The 23423-nt window shown below is 47.3% G+C and overlaps 1 protein-coding gene across 7 annotated transcripts in view; it reads right to left on the bottom strand.

Annotated features, from left to right (window-relative positions):
• SYNDIG1 (synapse differentiation inducing 1) overlaps positions 1-17458 on the bottom strand; it is an 87571-nt gene extending 70113 nt beyond the window's left edge. For 2 of the 7 annotated variants that reach the window (XR_012834756.1, XM_075749496.1), the window contains exons 1-2: positions 17181-17452; positions 3021-3590 (exon numbers count right to left, since the gene is read on the bottom strand). Coding sequence is in view for 6 of the 7 variants with exons in the window: in XM_075749496.1 (XP_075605611.1) it covers positions 3021-3500 (480 nt within the window). In the remaining variant the exon portion in view is untranslated. Of the gene's footprint in view, positions 1-3020; positions 3591-3767; positions 3938-4332; positions 4438-17180 lie in introns of those variants that run through there. The other 5 variants (XM_075749497.1, XM_075749499.1, XM_075749500.1 and 2 more) reach the window with 5 other exon arrangements.
• Between the last annotated feature and the right edge of the window lie 5965 nt (positions 17459-23423).

Raw genomic sequence — 23423 nt, 5'->3', positions numbered from 1 at the left:
GACCCAAGTGCAGGACCCAGCACTGAGCCCTGTTGAACCTAATACAGTTGGCCTCAGCCCATTGATCCAGCCTGTCCAGATCCCTCTGTAGAGCCTTCCTAGCCTCATGCAGATCAGCAATCCTACCCAACTTGGTGTTGTCTGCAAACTTACTGAGGATGCACTTGAACCCCTCATCCAGATCATTGATAAAGATATTAAACAAAACCAGCCCCAATACTGAGCCCTGGGGAACACTGCTTGTGACCGGCCACCAGCTGGATTTAACTCCGTTCACCACAACTCTTCGGGCCTGGCCATCCAGATAGTTTTTTACCCAGCAAAGCATACACTCATCCAAGCCATGAGCAGCCAGTTTCTCCAGGAGAATGCTGTGGGAAACAGTGTCAAAGGCTTTACTAAAAGTCTAGGTAGACAACATCCACAGCCTTTCCCTCATCCACTAAGCAGGTCACCTTGTCATAGAAGGAGATCAAGTTAGTCAAGCAGGACCTGCCTTTCATACACCCATGCTGACCGGGCCTGATCACCTGGTTGTCCTGTATGTGCCACATGATGGCACTCTAGATGATCTGCTCCATAACCTTCCTCAGCACCAAGGTCAGACCGACAGGCCTGTAGTTCCCCCGATCCTCTTTCCAGCCCTGCTTGTAGATGGGTGTCACATTTTCTAACCTCCAGTCATCTGGGACCTCCCTGGTTAGCTAGGACTGCTGATAAATGATGGAAAGTGGCTTGGTGAGCACTTCCACCAGCTCCCAGCACCCTTGGGTGGATCCCATCTGGCCCCATAGACTTGTATCTAAGTGGTGTAGCATGTCACTAACCATTTCCCCTTGGATTATGGGGGCTTCATTCTGTTCCCCATCCCTGCCTTCCAGCTCAGGGGGCTGGGTATCCAGAGAACAACTGGTCTTACTGCTAAAGACTGAGGCAAAGAAGGCATTAAGTACCTCAGCCTTTTCCTCATCCTTTGTCACTATGTTTCCCCCCACATCCAATAAAGGATGGAGATTCTCCTTAGCCCTCCTTTTGTTGCTAATGTATTTATAGAAACATTTTTTATTGCCTTTTACAGCAGTAGCCAGATTAAGTTCTAGTTGGGCTTTGGCCCTTCTAATTTTCTCCCTGCATAATCTCACGACATCCTTGTAGTCCTACTGAGTTGCCTGTCCCTTCTTCCAAAGGTCATAAACTCTCCTTTTTTCCTGAGTTCCAGCCAAAGCTCTCTGCTCAGCCAGGCCGGTCTTCTTCCCCATGCGTCTTTCGGTGCATTGGGACAGCCTGTTCCTACGCCTTTGAGATTTCCCTCCTTTAAGATTTGCCAAGACTCTCTCCTTTCTCCTCTTGAGATCTGGGGAGGGGAAGGATGAAGTCACTTTCCTCACACCTTGTTTTAACAGGTGGCTTCCTAGAAACAAATGTTCTCTATGAAAACCTGATCAAGCTCCTACAGTACCACTTTGAAGAGACATCCAGATTGAGGGACCTACATTGCAAAGGCACCTTAAAAATCCCACCAAGAAAAGGGAAAAGATTTTTAGTATAAAACATTTTTTCCTTGTCCTGCTTATTTTCCCAGTCTTTTTTAGCCTATTCTCCAACAGTTGGCTAAAGAAGGTCTTGCTGGATTTGGATTGACAAGAGGGAGACTTTTTTTTTTTTGCTGCCTAAATGTCAGGCCAGATGTGTCAATAACACCAGTAGGCAATTACATGCCTGCTGCAGTCACTTGCATCACTACTGCATGAGAGAAACTAGGGCAAAAAGGCAGCAACTACGGATTTTTGTTTTGATTAAGAAAACGAGACTTCCCACAGCCAATTTTGAAATGCTGTAGAAGGGTGTGATTTGAGCTAACACCCTCACATGCCTCAGAGAGAAACTTCTTGTATCCCTGCGGAGACCTTGAATACTGCATTACTGGCACACACTGGGAAAAACACCTCTCTCTTCCTACCTTATCAATACAGAGAGAAAAGAGAATAAAAGAGAAGTCAGGCTCTTGTTGGGTTGCCCCTGTGCTGATCACAGGGTGAGACACTGGTATTACAAGAGGTGAAAATAGAAGTTTTAGGACTTGTTAGGTCTCGGTGGAAAAAAACCCTGCAACAGAGAAACACAAGCAAATAGTCTCTCAATCTCAACTTGGACATTTGAGTTGAAGGTGTATGATTTGCTTCAAACAGCCAAATGGTCTTTGCTAGGTTAGGAGTCTGTGACCAATGCTGGAGAAAGCTTTGGGATCAGCAGCATTATGCACACCCTCCATTCCCACACACACTGGCAAACACAAATCTGTGCTGCACTTGGGCAGCTGGTTTCAGCCAAAACCAAAAAAGAATTTTTAAAGTAAAAAATGCATCATTTAAGAAAGAATGAAGTTGATTTCCATAGTCTGCCCCATTTGGAGAGCAAAATGTATCTTACTTTACTGCGAGCAATCAATGAAGCATGGGAACCTAAAAGAAAACATTGCATTTGGGATCTAATGAAGTGTTTCACTCCATCAGAAAAAAATCTTTTATTTTAGGGACACATGATTCATTGCAGCTTGAAACCCAAAGACTTTTGATTTTGTGTTCATTCAGAGACAGAAATGTTTTGTGTTTGAGCCAGTATGCAGAAAAATCTGCTTATGCCCAGCTCAAGTCAGGAGAAAGTAAGAGAAGATGTTGGCCTGCTGAGTAAGACAAGCTCTGTGTATGTGGACAGACACTCCTGGCCCCGACTTTACACAGCATTTAAGCACACGGGTCATCTTCATTTTCTGACCAGCCCATTCAGAGGCAGGAGGGAAATGCTGATCTCTGTTAGGGCCAGTGGGAATTTTGCCATTAGTATCCACAGAGTTGGGACTTTACTAAACAAATAAAGATAAGCGATCGCTCACTGTCCTGGCCAGAGGAGAGAGCGATACAGCTGATCCCATGCAGACCAGCTCTTGGAGGCTCTACACTTAACCCCAAATATGCCCCCCTTCCCCCCAGCCTTCCCACGTATCCCAAATGACATCTGACCTCTAGCTCCTGGAAATCCTCTTCTTCCTCCACATCATAGGAGAGGGTATGAATCTTGATGTCATCTGCTGAGAGATCGATGAACTTGCTGTCCGGGTACTCTAGGCTGTCTTTGGTGGGAGAGCGGTCCTCGATGAAGGTAGTTTCACAGCACTCCGAGCCAATGCTCTCGCCCCACGAGCGCAGCACGTTCTCCGAGTAGAGGATGATGTTGGGCCGGTAGTGAGACTCCACTGTCTGCTGCAGCATGTTGGGGTCCAGGAGCTGCTGCACGGGGTCATTCCTGCCATTCTCCAGGCAGCTCGGAGAGGAAAGGCTGCTCGCTCGGTGGCTCTGGTACTGGGGGGTCGGGTACACAGAGACCAGACCATCTCGGCTCTCTGCCACTAAGTTCCTTGTATTAATCAAACCATTCCTTTTCCCGGCTTCAGCGATCTTATTGTGCATTAGCACGCTGTTCTGCTCAACCAAGCCATCCATACTGGGAGGTGTCTGAGGGAGCTGGACAGGTGTTTTTTACTTTGTCGTACCTTAGAGACAGGTCACACTGGGGCAGTGGCTCCCATTTTCCTGATGAAGAAAGGAAACAGATACCAGGGTGAGGACAAACGCAATGAATAACATATCGAGGCACTCAAATCAGCTTGTCTTCGGTATCACCTCACAAGGAAACACAACCCCACATATAGGCACACCCTGCCCTAGCCCTCCAAATATATCCCCACTTGGAGAGGCAAAAAAACCCGCCCCAAATCCATGGGGTGAACAGGAGCAGATGATAATGTGTGGTGACAGAGGACTTCCTGAGATGTCTTGGAAATGGTGGGCTCCATCAGAGAAGGGCTATGATGCCTCCTCCATCCTCCCACAGTATGCCACTGTCATTCTGGGGACAACGTCCCTCTCCTCTAAACACTCTGATAAGAGAGATGGGGAAAAAAGCAAAGATAAAAGATAAAAGAACCATTTTCAGTTCTCAGAAACCCGCAGCTGCGGAGGGCAGGCAGCTGGTGTGTTCAGCTGTCAGTCTCGGCAGCCAACCTTCACCCTTGGCAGGTGCTTTACTACCCTTTGAAAACCCAGCTGAAGGAAAAGCAGCAGGCTGCGCTCTTCAAATCGTCTGAAAAAACACTACCTGAAGGCAAGATCAAATGTGACCCAGAGGAATTAAAACTCCTCTGGACGGGGTCTCAAATCCCGTGTGTTGCTCTGGGAGCCCTACTTCTTCCGATGCCTCCGAGCCTGCCCCAGGGCGACAGATCGAAGGGCTGTGATGGGGCTTGTCAGCATGACCATCCCCATCCAGATTCACCTGGAAGACATGGAGGCACAGTCGCTTGACCTCCAAGAGCCGGTTGTCTCCTTTTGCACAGGAACAACAGCCGTCCTCTGTCTCACCAGACCACCAGCCTGGCTCTGTTTTGCGTGGGTTGCACTAAGGTGTGAGAAATCAAAGGGACAGTTCAGAAGGCTAAAAGTACTTTTTTCCCAGTCCAAACACTTTCTCACCAGGACACCAGTTTTGCTCAGGTGCATCCAAAGGAAAATGCTTTTTGAAATACAGATGCATCTGCCACAGCACCAATGAGCTCAGCGATCTGGGCCTGATCATAGAAATCACAGAAATGCTCCCAGCTTCAAAGAGCTTCATATTAGATCTTCTAAGGCCAAATTCTTAAGGTAGGATTACCTGTCCCCAGTGTGCTGCCTAGAGTAAAACAAGAATTACACATACAAACATACATGCATACGTATTATTTTTACTTTATGCTTTCTCTCTATTTCCCTTCTATATCAGAGATCCTCTAACAGGCAAAAGCCTGATTTTATTTCCTCTAAGTAACTCCAGACTTCAAACATCTGCAGTCTCCCTTTTGGCTTGCAATAGATATTTAAGCCATTGCTAAGAGCTGGTCTTCTGTTCTTAAACAACAAATTAATCAAGAAACTCATTTAACATACAAGAGAGCTTAACTAAGTATGCTGCAATGTTTGCATTCACAACATCTGGTTTAACACGTAGAAAACCCATTTTATTGTGTTGTCAAATAGTTCAGTGCTTGTCCTAAGTGAACTGGCAGGAAACCTACACAAGTGAAAATACACCATGGTGGGATCCTGTGTGATTTACGCTACATGGCTCTCAGCCCCAAATCTGGGCTGCAAATTTAACCATTTTGCAGATTAGCTTGGAAGCTTGGACTCAGTTTGACCAAAGGATTAGTCCCAAAGCCCTCAATCCCTTTGCAGCAGATAAGACTGAGAACAGGTACCCTGCCTTTCCAAGGAAAACTCCTTTCCATGTGCAACCGTGCCTGTGCTAAATGAACAGAGGACCCTCATCTCTTCCTGCTCCTGGTGGGGTAACATTGGCCTGTGTCAGCACAGATGTAATGGCATGAGGTGGAGCTGCTTTTGGAGGAAGCAAGCAAGCATAGTTCAGCAGGCGAGAGTGGGTGGGGAGGCCAACATGTTGACATTTGCCTTAGGACTGCTTGCAGAACAACATCCATCCGCCGCTCCCCACTGAGCACTGACAACCTGCAAGACCTCCTGTGGGCTGCTAAACTGTCCCAGTTTTGCTGTTTAGGAGGCTTCAGAGGCTGGGTGGGACCCAGTCACAACCTCAGCTGAGGAACACCTGCTGCTCTACCCAGGTTGGATGGGACCACTTAGGAGATCATTCTGCTGTGCCTCCAACAGCTTGCCCACAAACCTTCTCCTTCTTCCTTCTGCCCCTCCCAAATAAACAAAATTAAAGTACATAACCACAGGCGGAAGCTGAGAAAAACTCTGCAATTGAAGAGTAAGTTGTCAGGAGACTGCTCAGTTCCCCCTGAGCTGGCTTGAAAAATGTGCGAGGCTCCCTGACCTGTGACACCAACCATCAACCCCTCTCAAGCCAGAGAGGCTTCACCCAAAATTGTAAACCATCTCACAAGCATTCTTAGCCTGCTGTTTGTCCAAGCAAACCTAAATGGTCAGCAGAAACATGCCACAGACATAGTAGAAGTTGGAAGAGGATGCACAAATCAAACAGGTCCCTTCCCAGAAAAATGGATGAACAGGTCAATAGTTGGTCATTGCGTCAATGGCTGCAGCGAAATATGGGTCAGGCCTCGCACCTTCACGCAGTCACATCATTCCAACAAATGGGTATTGTCTGGCTTGAGCAGCACTTGGGAAAATGCCATTTTAAGGCAGCTTTATTGCATGCCTTCGAGCTGTGCTGTGATATTCCCTTCACATTGTCTGCACACTTGCCTATCATCCAGATAATGCCTGGCTCTGGAAACTCCAGGCGTTCCTCTGACAGCTGTACTGTCTTCATGGAAAATGCTTACTTTGAATGGGTGCAAATGAGGCTCTACAGCCACAGTGACACCAGAGGCAGCTGGTATGCAGACCAATACATGTTCCTCATGCATTTTTAGGTGGTCATCTTGAAAGGGATGGATTATGAGGCAGGGTCACTCCCATCTCTTTGAAGTTGACTTGCATGGTGACACTCCAAAATCATGGAAAATTAAAACCATCCTTCAGTCCTTCTCACATTCCTCAGCAACAAGAGGAGAAAAGTAAGCAGAGGCCACAGGGGAACATGCTTTAGTATGCCTAAGTGACCTGAGACTCAGGGAGCATGTCACTGGTATGTCGGTGTCGTTAGGAGTCAGGACTGCCCCACACCATCCCTTGCTCCTCAATGTTCAGCAGCTTATGATGTGATGTAGGAGCCAAGTTCCTTTGGTTGATTAAAAGGAGACCTGAGACTCAACATCATTTCAAAAGGTGATTTGGCTCCAAAGCATTTGGAGTGCTGACAGATAAAATTCTGCAGCACCTAGAAGAGGTGCTAAAAGACCTAACAAAGGACTGCTTGTGATGACTTTGGTACTCTATGGCTGGTATTTCTACCATGCCAAGGAACTGAGAACAACTGTTACAGGCTCAAGCATCCTTCCTAATCACCCTAAATGTAATCAACCAGCAAAGTGTTAGCACACCCCATAGCTTGGCTTCAGCCTTTGCCCTCTCCCAGACACCACCTACGCTGCAGAAAATAGGTGCCATGCGTGTTCCTGAGGAAGCCCAAAGGGGAAAACCACCTTGTTTTGGCAGGTAAGAGAGTTTAGCAGCATGGACAGTTGATGTTGTACCATTCAGCTTATGGGTGACAGGATGGATCCCAGCATGCCTCACTTACTAGATAGAGGGAGCCTGTGGTGTTGCTCAGTCCTACCATGGATCTAAGCATCTATCATCTGGCCAGTGATTACCTGCCGCGCATTTAAACCGGTCTTGTAAACCAATCTTGCAGATTCTGAGTGACACTTTCCCCTTGGGATGGGGGAGCGGGAGAAGAAAACATCCAAAATGAGGCAAGGACAAGACAGGGAGCATACTTCCCACACAGAGCTCCTCCAGTAATAGGGCTAATGCATTGCTCAAGACATCCTCTCCGGAGTCCCACATAGCAGTGCAGTTCGCATGCCTTGGGGAAGGTCAGGAGAGAGAGATGTGGATGGCAGCATGCAATCAGGGAAAATTGTTTAACCCTAGAGTAATTTCAATCTGTAGCTGGCTGGCTACCTTACCAGAGCCTGACCCAATGTTCTCAGCCCTCCAAGTGTATTGCTTCATGGTAAGGAGCTGGCGAGACTCTTAAGCCTTTTCGCTATCTTAATAGAAAATAATTAATAATAATAATAATAATTATTATTATGTGGCATTGATTTTTCTTTTCCAGGTGAAATTCCTGAGTGGCTGGCCATTAGGTTTAAATCAATAGCACCTTGATTGCCAGTGCATTTTGATGCATAGCTGAAAGAAGGTCAATTACTGTCTAGGGAAACTGAGAAACAGTTGAGGTACCCAGAGATTCTTCATCAATAAAAAGGCAAGATTAAAAGTGTTGTCAGCCACAAATGAAATTTCATGTCCTCATGGATAAAAGAGAACCTCCCCTGGGCCTTTCTCTTCCCAACCACTGGCTGAAGGGAGTTAAATCAGATTTCCAAGGCCTTTGTAACCTACTGTTACTTCAGTGTTGGTGGGAGAATTAGACTCAAAGGCTGGACTTCATTTCACCTGCTGCAGACACCTGAGGATGTTTCTTGGGAGAAATTAATTGGAGTTATGCAAGGTGCACAGGACCTGTGGGTTCAGTCTCCCTTTGGAGTAGCAATACCCCTGTAAAATACAGGGGAGACCCTCTCAGCTCAATACTAACCCTCAGATGAGCGAAGCAGGTGAAGTGAGCCCCCCAGGTTCAGATGGAGGAGCAACGGACAGTGGCATGTGCCATGAGTGATGCTTAGGGGCAAAAGGCAGCACGTGCTTATGCAATGGCTCAGAGCCTGTATCCTGCCTGCAGGGACTCCTTGGAGGCAGATTCAGTCATCACCCTTTCATTAAGGGCTTCCACTGACCTGACCCGGGCCAGGCTCACACATCCACGACTCACAGGCAGGTCCTAAAATTAAGATCGCCCCAGTTTCCAGGTCAAACTGCAGCCCAGAGGATCCCGGATGGCAGTGCGACTGAGCAGATAATCTCTGATAGACCACCTGAGGCAACTGGAGGATACTTTCTCTGCAGGGAGCCAACACTCAAAGCGAAAAAGAGCCACTCTCATTACCTAGGACCGCAGTGAGGTTTCAGAATGATGCTGACAGGAAAATGAAAGTCATCAGAGCCCTTTAAAATAAGAGAGCTGTTCAGTCTGCTCCAAGATGCAGAGTTAATTTAACTGGTTTGATTCAGGTTTCATTTGTCTTTGCACAGTTTGAATTTCTCCCCACAAATCACTCACTGGTACTCAGGCTGAACAGAAATAATTCTGCATTTTCAGACTTGAGGCTGGAACCAGAATGGAAAACCAAGTTCAAGCTATTGATAAAGAGGAGATCAAACTTCAATCTAATTTTTACCTTGGGGATTAGCCATTTTTACCCAGGTTTCTGGTATTAAAAGCGAAGCCATTAATTATTATAACATTCTTTCCAATTTCTTGCATTTCTTTTTTTCTCTTTCTTATTTTAATAAGAAGCTGCAACCAGTGCCAAGATATTTAGTCTGCAATGCTGTGGTTTATTAAGCTATCATTTGTGTTACAGCAGAGCCCAGCTACAGCAGCTGCAATGAGAGCTACGCTCTGTTAGGTGTTCTGCAGACTCCTGTGATGATGACAGTGGCTGACAAACTAATTAAGCAAAGGGTGTGAGACAAAGCAATGCAAGCTGTAGAGAGGGCAGGGAGAGAACAGCTAAATGCTGTGCCCCGAGCTCTGGCAGACAAGTAGCAAAAGGCAGCTCTGCTACTGCCCACTGTCCCAAAACTCCTTCAACTTTTCTTTGACCCGGCAGGACACTGTTGTCCTCCTGCCTCCGTAGGGCTCTCCCCTTTGCACAGCTCTAGCACAGCATCAGGGTGTTTCAGCCTTCTGGAGACCCCTGCCAGGTACCAGAAGTCCTGTGTGAACAAGCAATTCAGTTACCTCTGAAACACCAGGCTACAGCTGAAAAGCCCTAGCCCTTTCCTCACAACAGATCAGACAGACATTCATCCAGGCAGGCTGGACATCACCATACCAAAGGCCTGATTTACTGGCAGGAAAACTTGGAGATGAAGGTGAGCCATGATGAGGCTGAAGGCAGAGTACCCATCCACTATCAAGGCTTATGGCTGTGCCTGCTGCCATTCCCTGCAGATGTTGTAGAGTATCAGCCAGAAGAAAGGGCTCAAAGAGCTCATGTGCCTCTGTATGGGAGTCTTGGATATAAGGGGAAATCTTTTCCCCATGAAGACAGTCAAGCATTGGAAAAGGTTGCCCCGGGAGGTTGTGCAGTCTCCATCCTTGGAGGTTTTTAAGACCCAACTGGATGAAGCTCTGAGCAACCTGGTGTGACCCCATAGTTGACTCTGCTTTCAGCATGGGATTGGACTAGAGACCTCCTGAGGTTCCTTCAACTTGAGTTATCCTATGATCCAAATCTCTCTGCTCCTAACAGATTCCCACCTGTCTCCCGTGCTCCCAAATGACATTCACTGCTTGCGTATCCTTCTGCCAACCCTTCAGTGACTCTAAACCTAACACCAGCACAGCAAGAAGGGACAATAACCACCCTTTGCAGGGCTGTGCCACCAGTGGAAACTGATGCAGCCTCATGACTACCAGATTCAACAAAGTGCCCTTGGGTTTGATGCTGGTTCCCCCACTGCCAGCACACAGAAAGCTGAGGGGAGAAAGCTTTCTTGAAGAGCAGGCAAGCCAACTGGTGAGCGCCACGTTGTGAGAAGTTTGGAGGCTGCAGGTTGTCTGGTGCAAGCTTTCAGGTATGAGCAAGTTTTTAATGCATAATGCAATAGGCTTCAACATTGTTTAAGGTATTTCAAACATCTAGAAATTGCAACAACACATGTGGACCTTTTGCTTGAGAGAAATCACAGGCAATGTATGGATCTGGAGACCTGATTACAAAGTGAAATATTTAAGGAAAGGAAGGAAAAAAACCTTTCCCACTTGTATCTTTCTTCTTTGATTTAGCTGGGCTCATTAAAATAGGTTTTGTTTTAAGGGAATGCTGCTATTTCAGCAGCTGATATTCCTTTTGACCTATTAAGTAAACTACAGGGAGTTTCATAAGGCAATGCAACTAATTCACACTGGGAGAATTAGGAATGCATGCATTAGTGATAGCTAAATGTTTAATTGCTAACAGTGGAAGTAAAAAGACCTCCATGCTATTTTAGTATTACCAATATGCAGCAGATCCACTGTGAGACATGGGCCTGTCCTGCCCTGAAAAGGAGGAACTCCGAGTACAGTGAAATGTCCAAGGTCACATCAGACACAGTAGCACAGCTGGAAATAAAATCCAGGTCTCTTGATTGCCTGTCCAGAGGTGTATTTAAATGTGGAAACAATTACCATATGCATATTAGATCTGCCTGAATAATTGATTGCTTGATTCACTAACTGAACCAAAGAATGGGAGGGAGAAAGAAGGAATTACCTTGTGTTGACCTAAAACATAAAATGTTATCCCTGCAACAAAATATTTCCTTTTGAGCAGATGGAAGCATCTTGCCTGAGCCAAAATGGAATGTAATGTTTCATTTATTTATTTTTAATTGAACAAATGGGCTTTTAGTTCAATTTGCCTCAAGTTGCCTCCAATAAAAAAATGACACATTCAGGCTTCTCTAGCAATCCTCCTTTCCGACTAATTTTGACAGCCTCAGCTCTTTGTTGAGTTCAGCCCAAATTCACAACTTTTTTCATTTGACAAGAAAACTGCACTTTCCAGCTAATAAATAACTGACCTGAATAACAGCACCTGGCTGTAATGTAAATAACCCTGACTGCTGTGGAAGGCACCAGTATAAAAACACCTTGCCATCTGCACAACTTATTGCAATTTGCAAAATGAAAGCAGTCAAAAATCAGGCTCCATGCCTTTTTAAGCAAGAAATTAATTTTACCAATGCAATCGGGGAAAGTTTGGTGTCAGAAAGCTGTTATCAGCTACCTAACTGCATCTGGACACATGAATGCTATGAATCGGCCTCGACCAAGTGGCTGGTGAGCTCAGTGCAAACCTATAAAACACGTGCATCCTGTCCTAACTCTGCATCTCCACATGAGCAAAGCCTTTTGTGCACATGCCTGACACATGCTTCTCTCATGCCTTCTTCTCTCCTGGCTGCAAATATGTATCCTCCACTCTGAGCCTGGCTATCCAGTAGCATGCACAGCAAAGGATGCCTTCGCACCAGCTTGTATCACCAGGTCCTTTGCAGTCCTAAATACCACAGAATAGGACCATTTGAAACCCCAAATGTATCCAGCCTCATCATACCACCCTGAGCTCCCCGCCCCCCATTTCAAACTGGGGAGATTGAGTCACGAGTGATTCTTGCTTTACAAGATGTGTCTCTCCCAACAGAAGGCCAAGCCGATGTTTCTTCTCCCTCCATCCATCCCAAAAAGCTGTTCTGTAAAACTCTCTGATTGTGTCCAGTGCAATAAAACTAACCTTCATGACATAATAAATAGAGACACATAATGAAATAGCTCAGGTCACTACCTTCAGCAGTGTGGTCAGGCTGAAGGACCTGTTAGCCAACTCAAAGAGCAGAAAATTGTGCTGCCTTTCACTTTCTAAGCAAGTGAATACAGCTGTTCTCTGGGGTGTATAATTGCATCCTTAATTGTTCAGAGTGCCCTCACTGAGAAAAGCTTCATCCAAAGTGAGTCCCATGACTCTCCTGCATGGAGCAGAAAGCACTCCTAGCCTCTCCCCAAGACCTGCTCCAGCTTCTGGAGAACACTTGACTCAGACCCACACTTACCATGCCAAGTTTGGGGCCAGAACTATTACTCTTGTGAATTTAACCATGACCCACGCTGTGCAGAGTGAAAACTCATACACAGCTGAACTGCTTGTTTTGCTGCGTGTTTACTCAATAGACAAGTTGCATTCTCAGGTGGAAAGATGAGATGCTTCAGTCTTCTTGGTCCCTACACCCCAGAGTCTGGATAGTTGCTCAGAGTCAATCTAGATTTAAAGGTCTGGGAAGGACCGAGTTACCACCGAAACCCTCTGCCTAATTTTAGTGGTGCCTGGTGTTGCAACAGAAATAAAGTTCTCCTGCCTAGAAAAAGCTACCTGATGTTCTGCCCTGTAGAAACCTGCAGCAAGGCAAAGTCCCTGCAGCACACAGCAGAGCATCTAAATGAGCCCCAAGAGGCTCACCCAGAAATATCAACCAGCATCACCTGGCCCTCTTGGTCTGCCTGTGGGCTGACTCCAGTGCCTCCAGTGCCTTCACCTAAAATCCCTGGTTAACTGTGTTTGTAACCAGGCTGACAGAAACACCCAGATGTGGCTCCAGGACGGGCCCTACTAGCCCACTCATGTCTCATTCCTAATGGGCAGACAATCGCTCATAGAGCCCCATCCTCGCATACACCCCTTCCACATTGCATTCAGGAAGCAAAGCTGGACAAGACACCTGTCACACACTTGCTCTGCATGTAACACACCAATGCTATGCTCTAGGCTGGGATTTGAGATATTCCTGAAGCAGGAATGATAAATAAAGAGAGGACGGAACAGGAAGACAGACTAGTGGTGCAGACTCAGTGCACAATGAAGGTTTCTGTATCTCCTGCCCCAAGCAAAGCACCCCAGGGTTGTAAGTCACTTTGCTAGAAAAACGCTTCTGTGATACTGTAAAATTGCTAGTGCCAGTTCATCAGGGCGAGGATGATTAGATTAAGCAGCCACTGCTGGGGCAATAAAATCAGCCTTGCTTCATCAGGCTCTAGAAGAATTGCAGAGCCAGGAATACACCATGGGACAAAAGCTTTACAGAGTAAGTGATTTAGACATAGCGAGACTGGTAGCTGGAGGCAGATAGGGCAGGCAGGGAAACACTGGAAAGTAGCATCAGTGGGTGTAGATTGACCTTTACAGACCTTTCTTAACCCCATGCTTATCCCTCCCTGGGGAAATCAGTATTGAAATGAATAATGGGGCCCATTAGACTCAGGGCATTTCCAGAGCCTGAAGAAAAATCCTAATTGAGTCCAGAGGAGGGCCACAAAGCTGATCAGAGGGCTGGAGCACCTCTCCTATGAGGACAGATTGAGAGAGTTGGGGTTGTTCAGCCTGGAGAAAAGGCGGCTCTGGGGAGATCTAATTGTGGCCTTCCAGTACCTGAAGGGGCCTACAGGAAAGATGGGGATGGACTGTTTATCAGGGAGTGTAGTGACAGGACAAGGGGTAATGGGTTTAAGCTGAAGGAGGGTCGATTTAGATTAGATGTTAGGAAGAAATTCTTTACTGTGAGGGTGGTGAGGCACTGGAACAGGTTGCCCAGAGAGGCTGTGGATGCCCCATCCCTGGAAGTGTTCAAGGCCAGGTTGGATGAGGCTTTGGGCAACGTGGTCTAGTGGAGGGTGTCCCTGCCCACAGCAGGGGGGTTGGAACTAGATGATCTTTGAGGTCCCTTCCAACCCCAACCATTCTATGATTCTATATCATCTTCCCTCTGGGAAGAGAAGGGACCATATAGAGATTTCTATATGGCAGGCGCAGACAGTTGGCTGGCAGCAGATCTACTCAACATCACGCCCATGATCTTCCAAGCCACATGCAGTATGGAGACAGGAGATCATTTTGTTGCAGAAAGCCCAAGAATAGGAGGAGGAGGGTGGGTGGGTGGCACAGGGGCACCACACGCTGGGAGGGACTGGATGAGCCATGGCGTGTAGCAGGCAGCTGCTACGGGAGATGTCCGGAAGAGGCACACTGAGCACAGCTGTCCTGCAGAACCTGATGCCAGGCTGCATGTCTCGTGGGACCTGGAATGAGCAGTTATCCCCCTCAAGGAGCTGAACTCTTTGATTATGCTATGATTGTCTTCCGAGCAAATTATCCAATTGCAAGCACTATTTCAGAGATCTTTGTTCTCCCTGGGGATTTTTAAGGGGTCTGAGCACTCAATCAAAGCACATAAACCCCATTAAACCTCTCCTTGAATTATGCCAACTTGATGTGAACAGTCACTTCATTCTTCACGTGCCTCAGTGAACTAAAGTCTCAGAGCTTAAGGACAGAAATACTCAGCACGGATTTGGATGGATGGTTAATGAGGGAACTTGACACATCCAGGTTTTTATATAGATACACATAGACAGATACACATCTACAGGGATGTATAAAATTGGGAGTGCTAAAGGCATGCATGGACTCACACCTCTCATGTATTGCACCACTATTTCAAAATGCAGTCTTTGCTGGTGCAAGGAAAATAACCAGAGTTTGTCACTCTTCCGATATTATGACACCAAATTCAAAGCACAAAATCTTTTGATTCTTGGGTGCTACAAGTTGGACCAGCTCCACCTGAATCCTCAGGATCACAGACATTCAAATCTGAAGAGGAGCATTTTGTTGTGATCTCATTGCTCAAAGTAGTTTCCAACTTTTACTAGAGAAAGAGTATTCAGAAATGTTTGATTTGATAGCCAGAGGATGTGTATTTAGACATGAGCAGATGCACACTCACACACTTACACACAGACACTATTCACTCACATTTGTCAAAGCAAAGTCAATGAACACGCATTTTCCTCCTGTTTAAACCTCTGCAATTCTTTTCCATTTTTTTTCCAATGGCACTATACAAACAATAACCTGTAAAAGTCGAGTCTTCAAGGTGAAGAAAACAAAATTTGGAAGTCCCACTATGTAATCCACAATCTTAATAGCCACATAGGCGGTATCAAAAACTCTCCCGGACAGAAGCATTTATGGCTGTTTGCAGATATGAATTTACAGTAGAGAGAAAGACAAAAACCCTTATTCAGCTATGTTGCATCTTTTCTCTAATACTATCCTTAGAAGCAAAAGCATTTTAAAACCAGAAAGCAGCCTTCATCAAGTTAAATGTGTTGTGGTGGTGCCTATATACACTAGTGCTGCATTACATCTGCATTTGTATAACGAAGAGCCTTCCTCTGTGTGTGAAATTTATTCCAGAGCGTATGGTACCAGTGGTGTGAGATGTCTGCTTGCCCACTTAATAAAAGGAAACTTCATTTAATTCCTACAAATGCATTCATCCTACGTACACCCTGGCATGACCTGTAGTTACCAAACTGCCAATAAAATGTCACCTTGGCCAGTAAAATCAGAAGTGGCTTATTCTTTGGAGTGAGCTAATTTGAAACTAATATGGAGAGCATCTAAATGCAGCTACTTTGAAGATGATAGCTCATTAACTATAATTAAGAGCAAGTCATTTAAGTACATGAATGTAGAAAAGTGCATTCTCTGCTCTGACTGCATTTTATAATACACAATAATCCTCCTGAAAGTACCAGTTAACTCATCTTCTCAGGTTTAAGAATATCAAAGCATCTTTTAATTGTTGTTAATGCCCTGTTTATGATGGATTAAAGTCTAATTATTTGTGATTTGAATATTTAATCTCCCTGGAAAGTTTAGATCTTTTTTTTTTTGCTTCTTTCTCTCTCATTACACACTGAGGCTGCAGCCTCCCCTCCAGTTATTTTGAAGACAGTTCAACAGATTGCTTTCCAGAGCAACTCCTGCCACTAGGTAGCTCCATGTTCTTATGGGGGGACAAAACCCACCATCACCGCCAGCCCCCGTAGACCTTTACACCTATCCTCCCGCAACGCGCTCTGGACCGGCAAGCACTACCAGTCCTGTTCCAAGAAGGCTTGCACTCCTGCAGTGCCAATTCCAGAAAGGTCTCACTGCATTTGCCAGCCTCTTCCTACTGATGGTTTCTCCTTGGTCCCTTGTGGGATGCTTTAGTGATACGCGACCCAGAAGGATGGGGCAGGCATGGGGGACTTACCCAAGGTCACTCCTCTCTGCCACTGAATAGCGGGGAACATTCCTGTCTCCTCGCCTTAACCATCCCTCTCTCCAACTTAGCTGTCACTGCCCGCAAACTAAAGGATGGGAAGGAAAAGAAATTCAATCCGGCGCCTCTTGAGCAGAGTGGTGAGGGGAGAGGGCAGCTGTGGCTGCAAGGAGCCCAGGCTTCCTGCCGCCTGCCCCCCGGCTCGGGCTCTGCCCCGGAGCCTGCACGCCCGGCACAGCCCTTTCCCCCTTCCCGGGGCAGAGGCTGCCCTGGACTGGCGGGATGGCCGGATGCTGGGAGGGAAAGATGCTCTGCCACAGTGAGCTGGAGTGGGATTTCTCCTAGGGAAGGGAAAAGGAGGACCCCACGCACAGTTTCTCTTCCAGTGCTCCCAATCCGAACCTTACCACGGCACTGGAAAAGCCTGATCCCTCCCCTGACCCCCGCCAGGCGCGCCGTGCAAGAGCGGGCATGCTAATTTCGGCTCTCGGCAAGGCACCGGGGAAGCACCGCTGCGGGCGTCCCCCCGCTGCCTGCCGGGGGCAGGATCCCAGCCGCTCCGGCCCGGGGGGCGGCCCCGAGTCCCTGCGCTCCCCGGGGCTCCCCCCGGGGACTCTCCGCCGCGGCGGCTGCGGGAGCCGCGCTGCTCCCCCGCCCGCGCTCCGTGTCCGGCGGCCCCGCTCCAGACGATGGGGGGGGGGGGGTTGATGCATCGTTCCCTGGAGGGGATGAGATGGGGTGGGGGTCACTCACCTCCCTGCAAGGTGACCCGCAGCGCGATGCTCCCGCCGGGGGCTGCAGGAGGGGCGGCGGTGCTCCCGGGCCGGCGGCGGCTCAGCGCCCGGGCGCGGCGCCCGCCAGCATCCCGGCGGCGGGGGCGGCGGCGGGGGGCTGCGGGGGACTGGAGCCGGGGGCCGAGCAGGGCGAGCGGCCGGTGGGGCTGCGCCGCCTGCACCGCCTGGCTGCACTGTGCGCTCAACTCGCGGGGAGGAGGAGGAGGAGGAAGAGGAGGAGGGAGAGAGGGAGGGAGGCAGGCAGGCGGAGGGAGGCAGAAGAACCAGCCCTGCGTGGCAGCGCGGCCAACTTTCCTCCTGCAGCAGGAGCAGCCTCACATCCCCTGGTGTGTACCCTCCCCGCGAGGGGGTATGGCAAAATCCTCCCCTCTCTGCCCCCCCATCTCCTCCTCCTCCTCCCTGGGCCTTCCTCCCAGCCAGGGGGTCTCCGCTGCTCCCCACCCCTCAGGGGGCACCGGCTCCTCCCGCCGGCCCCTCCCGGGCGCCAGGCCGCCCCCCACACCCTGCCCTGCCGCAGAGGCACCCGGTGCGGCTCCCCCAGCCCGCACAGGCACCTGCGAGCACGGAGCGTGACACACCAACTCCCCAAGGCGACGGGGAAGCTCCAGCAGGTCTGAAGAACTTTGTTTTATTTGTGTGTTTTATTTTTTAGTGTAGCGACGAGCACGCCGGGCTGCATGCTGCAGCATTGAGGGGGTGTTCCTGCTTTCCTAATAACTGTACATAATACGGGTTAGCAGGGTTCATTCATTCCTCATCCCGTCCCCAGCAGGCCTCCTAGCCAAGTCATTTGCCTAAAAGCTTCTCTGTCACCATTTCTTTCTAGATGCTTCAACATCTATGTCTCAAAATGCTGTTGGAAGATCACATGCCCAGTTAGATCACCGCTTTCCTTCTCCGCTGCACGAAGGGAGCCATGAGGCCTTATAGCCCCAGCGTGTTTTTGTTGCCTCCACCTCCCTATTTGGGTTCAGGCTGTTTTCTCTCCTTGCTTGCTTATTGCTTGTTGTTTGTTATTCATACTCCCAAAATAACCCATGCCAAATCTTTGCTGAAGGAGAATGTTCAAGATTTAAAACACACATTAACTAACTTGAGCCTGTCTGGGGGATTTTCAGGAGAAAATCCCTCCAGCCCCATTTCCCCCTCTCTCAAAATAGTTTAGTTCTCTTCCAAACTATAACTTTGTTTTCAGAATATCCTAGCAATACTCGCAAAAGATTTTTCTTTCCATCTAAATATCTTGTTCCTTGTTCATTCTTGACTTGCTCCAGACTTCAGGGAGGTTTTGTGTCTTACAGAAAACAGTCTCTTCCTTAATGTAATAGGCACTGGGAGAGAATAAATATAAAATCAGCAGAAAAAATAGCCCCAAATTATGATCACTCTGATTCTCCAAAGTGCTTTTCACCTTTCCTTTCTTGGGATGGAAGTCAGTAAACCACATTCATTATGCCTTTACCGAGTAAGACTTTTAGGAAAAAGATTGTCCTTCTGTTATGCTTGTATAGGAACAAAACTGTAGGGGGGCTGGCTTGCAACCAAATGACTTCTAGCTGCTACAGTGCAAATTCTTATTGTCAGGCATTACCGCTACTGATAAGAGGTATCAGTTGGCTTGGGTGGATGGTGAATGCCTGGGGATATATAGTTTCTTAGTGACCACAAGTATTTGTGAAATAGGAGGAAACATGGCAAGATTTCCAAAAGGATTTGTTAGATTTTTTCCTTGGAAGAAAAAAATGGCATTTATACAGAATGGAGCAGGGGAGGGACTTCTGGGTCATCAAGTTAAAATTTCTGGCTTCCAGGCAGCCACATCCTGTGATCTTGTTCGTTTCCTTCTGACACTTTCCAAAATGAAGTGTTTTCCATACTGTAATCAAGGTGAGGTTTAGTGACGTCAGGGAAGTAATCATTTTCTTTAACACTGTTCCTCCACCTTTCCCATTCTCCCTGCACCAAACTAAGCACATTCTTCATTCAGTCCGGGAAGCCCATAGGTTTTTGTGTCCATGAGGAAATCAGGCCTAATTTGGTTTACTTGAGTTATGCAGCAGAACCAAGAAAATCTAAGTACTGGAGCAATCACAATTGAACAACTGCAGTGGTTGTAACTGTTGCTGCAGTCCACAACATACGATCTGTTGTCTTGTCAACTGATTCTTTTGCCAAAAGACGCCCAGGAAGGAGTTTACCAGTGCTCTAACTAGTCTTAATCATGCCACGTCCCTGTTCGCACTGAGCTTGCCATAATTTGGCCTATTCCATACGCTGGGAAGCGAACAACTGTGCCTGATCTGATTTTGATATTTGCAGCTCTCACTGTGCGCCTGGTACCCTGCAGATTGACAATGTGTCTTGTATTGCCCTTGCCACCTTTGGAGAAGGGCTTTCAAAGACCAACAGAAAGGCTGGTAAGGTGAATTGCAGCAGACTAGTTTGTGATTTGGGGGTTTCTATTCAGGTCTAGCAGCATCATTGAGAGTACCATTCAACACCAGGTAAATGTGCACAATGCATCCTTAATGCATTGTGCCAACACATTTCACAGCTTCTTGGTAAGAGCAGTGGGTGGGAAGAAGTTGTGGAGATTCACACTATGTGTCTAGCAATGGTAACTAACCCTTTCTTTCTGTGCCTTTTCTAAAGGCACTTTTCATCCCTTCAGGGCTGATGCAGATGCACCTCAGCAGGAAAGCTTCTGTGTAGACAGAAGTGCAAAGCACTGTGGTGACAGAGAGCAACACGAAGAGATGTTTGAAAGGGGCAAGGCAAGGGAGGAAGAAAAGTCCACCTCCTTTGGGTCTGATGACTGTTGGAGGCTTACTGCAGCTGCTTGCTATTCTAAGCTTATGCCAGCAACCTACTAGGACAAACTACATAGCAACCAGGGACCCCGTCTTGCTTTGAGAACAGGGATCTGAGTAATTGCTCCCCAGGGCCTCTGAGCAGGGCTCAGCTGTGGCCTGAACTCCTGGGAAGCTACCATTCAAAGACCTGATGAATAATAAGAACAAGAATAATCCTTGCAAAAAGGAAGAATGGAAGACAAGCCCGCCTAGAGCAGAGAGAGGGATGGGAGGGATGCAGGCCAGCCCAAGTTGGCCTGGGATCCTCCATTGGTCCTGTCATCTCCTGCTGTCTGTGAGGAGCTAGGGATTTGGGAGCCATCAAGGCAGGATGTAAAGAGGAAAGGCCACCTGGAAGCAGAAATTATCAGAGACGTACAAACAGCTTTTCCTGCAACAGAGGGTTTTGCAGAAGGTAAGGAAGGGATGAAACTTCACAGGCATATATAGTTCCAGGGAGATCATTGCACCACTTGTTGCTCTGATCAGGACTATCACAAGGACTTATACTGACCAAACATTTGACCACTAACTTCAGTGGAAGCATTCTGAGTAACAGGACCAGGCTGGAGGGTCACACAGTCCTGATTGACTACGTGCTCTTTGCTCCTCTGGACGCTCTGCACCACTTAGCAGACACTCTTGTGAGAGCCCTTGGAGTCAGAGCTCCTCTGAAAGCTTCCTGGTCAAAACCACCTGGGAGGCATCACAGTGTGGGAGCAGGAGAGAGTCCCTGTCTGGAAACCATATGCCAAATGCTGCAGGAAGTGAGGATGAGCTTTGTGGTAGCCTTGAGGATTTGAGGAGCATCGTTAGCTGGTACATCTATTGATGTGCTAAAATGCTCATGGGAGCTGGTAGGAGAAATGTTAGGTTGTGGTCCTCAGCTGTCCAAAGAAAGTCTGAGGGTCTCTGATGTGGTGTATGCTCTTGCAGGCCCAGGACACCCTGAGTACGAAAGTGGAAAGACAAAATGCATCCCTGGTTCTAGGAAGAGCAGCAGCACCACCTATCACTAGTGAAGGAAGAAGGAGGGAGGACATGCTGCTGCTTCTCTGTTCCCAGTACAAGACTGGAGCCCAGATCTTCTAGATGACCAAAGAGAAACTTCTTTCTTCCAGCAGAAGAACTTGGCTTAAATCTTTCCCAGCAAACTTTCTGCTAAAGGCTCCTGCTGGCTCTGTTGATGGCTCCTTATTTGTCTATGATCTAGCATCCTTCACTGTGGAGGAAACAAAACGTCACTTAATACCTCTAACACAACAGCTGGGTGGTGGACTGTCCCCTGAGGTCACCTCGAGCTCGACAGAAACAGAACCCAGTTAACATGGCAATGCTCGTTGGCTTAAGTGAGGTAGCCCAGTCAATGTGCTCAGCCTTAACAACTTGGGGATGTGGTTGTGGGGTGATCTCGCTGTGGTGCAGAGCTAGCCGAGGGAGATGGAGGGAATGGAAAGGAGACGGTTTCTGGAGAGAAGGGCTGAGAGCTGGTATTTACAGTGATATTGAGCCAGGGGAAAAAAACCAAACCAAACCAATCCAAAACAACCCCCAAATAACAACCAAACAAAAAACCAGATCTACAAGACTGCAAGAATTGTTCATCGTTTAGAGGACACACCTGGGCTCTAGGACCCTGCGCTCCAAAGTGCACAGGGCTTTTGGCTTACAGGTTGGCACATAAGGGTTCTGTCTGTTGAAAATCCTGACACCATAGGTATTGCTGTGGTCTGAACCACATTTCGCTTGATTATAATTCAGAGTGATGGTACAGAGCAATCAGGAAGTAGCCCCAAATCTGTAATCTCTGCCTGCCAAAGGCAAGAAGAATCTTTCCATTTAATTGGATCAGACTCCAAAGGCGTAGCCAGGAATGCTTTTAACTTTCTGGGAAAGAAAAAAGGTTTAGCTGAGATGGCTGAGCTGTGTGGTTGCTGAAGTTTGTGTTGATTTGTTTGCTCATGGTTCTGAAACCAGAATGAAAATGAAAGCTTGGGTTAATCCAAGCATTTTTTTCTTATTCTGTATTTATGGCAAATGGAAAAGTAAAATATAAATTTTTTTGGCTGAATGAACCATGTAGCTTAGCTCAAAATCAAATGTTTCATTGCTTTGAATTCTTCTTTACTCTTATAAACTGGATATGCACACTTACTTGCAACAGAGGAAGAATCTAAATGCAATCACTGCCACTCTTTGCTTAACCTGCACCAAGAAAATGTGGCTCCTAGATATCATCTGCTAGGAGGATGAAGTAAACAGAGTGTTGGATGTTACATCCAGTACTGAATTAATTTGGAAGGACCTGTTAGCTAAAGTGCAACAGGACTATCTTTTTACATACACAAGTCCTCAGCCCAGTCTCTGGAAGGGCTGTCTGTATCTCCTTTGCTCTAGATGAGTTGCATGAATTCAGCTGAAGTGGCCCAGTTTCTCATACGTCCAGGAGCTGAGAGACTCAGAAGCTCGGAAAAAAAATCACATTGCTTTTATTTTGCCATCTGTGCCTCGTCTCATTGCATACAGTTCTCATGTTTGAACTTTTTGGGGTTCTTCCAGGAAGCCTTACAGCAAGGATTGGCACCAGTGCTTCCCTATTCATGAGGCAGCTCCTTGACCAGTACAGATGGCTCCAGGGGAGAGGGGACTGTACCATTTCTGTGCCTTCTTGCATTGCTGGCCTTCCAAGGTAGCCAGGAAAGGCATAGGTTAGTGCTAATTGAGATGTGGCCATCTGTCAGACAGGAAACATGCCAAGGCCACCTTTTGATTTTTTATAAGAGAAGGAACCAGTGACAATATTTAGGTGCTACAGACCTTGAACAGAGTCAGACAGATAGCTGAGATGATAAAGGTTCCCCTTGGATATGATTAGGGATCTTCTGAGTTGTTCAGCATCTCACATTAAATGCCTTTTCATCCACTGTGAAACTGCAGCACAACTACTTTATTTAAGCCAGACACTTCTTTAGAGCTGAGTGCCATAGCAGTTGACCTCTTATTTATCTTATGGCATTGTTCAGGCTCCCGGTATGTAAGGACGTGTATATGAACATGGTAAGAAACAGTTCTTTCACCAAAGATAAGGTATTTCAAGTAGCCAGAACAGGAAAAGGGGGGTGAGGGGGTGGGAGGGTACCCACCAGAGGGTAGACCTAGATTTATATGAGCACATTGATGACTAACTGGGCAGACATTAAGTTAAATTAAATGAATTAATGAATTGCAGATTGTCACATTGGGTTGGTTCAGCCCCTTACAAAGAGATGCCTGAGGAGAAGCCCTGTGTCATCCAGACAGGGTCGATGGGCTCAGCATGGGACATCTGGGAGAGCTGTACCTCTGGAGCT

This window comes from Balearica regulorum, chromosome 3 (assembly GCF_011004875.1).
Source record: "Balearica regulorum gibbericeps isolate bBalReg1 chromosome 3, bBalReg1.pri, whole genome shotgun sequence".
In the NCBI taxonomy this organism is placed as follows: domain Eukaryota; kingdom Metazoa; phylum Chordata; class Aves; order Gruiformes; family Gruidae; genus Balearica; species Balearica regulorum.
This window is presented reverse-complemented; position numbering and strand designations above follow the sequence as displayed.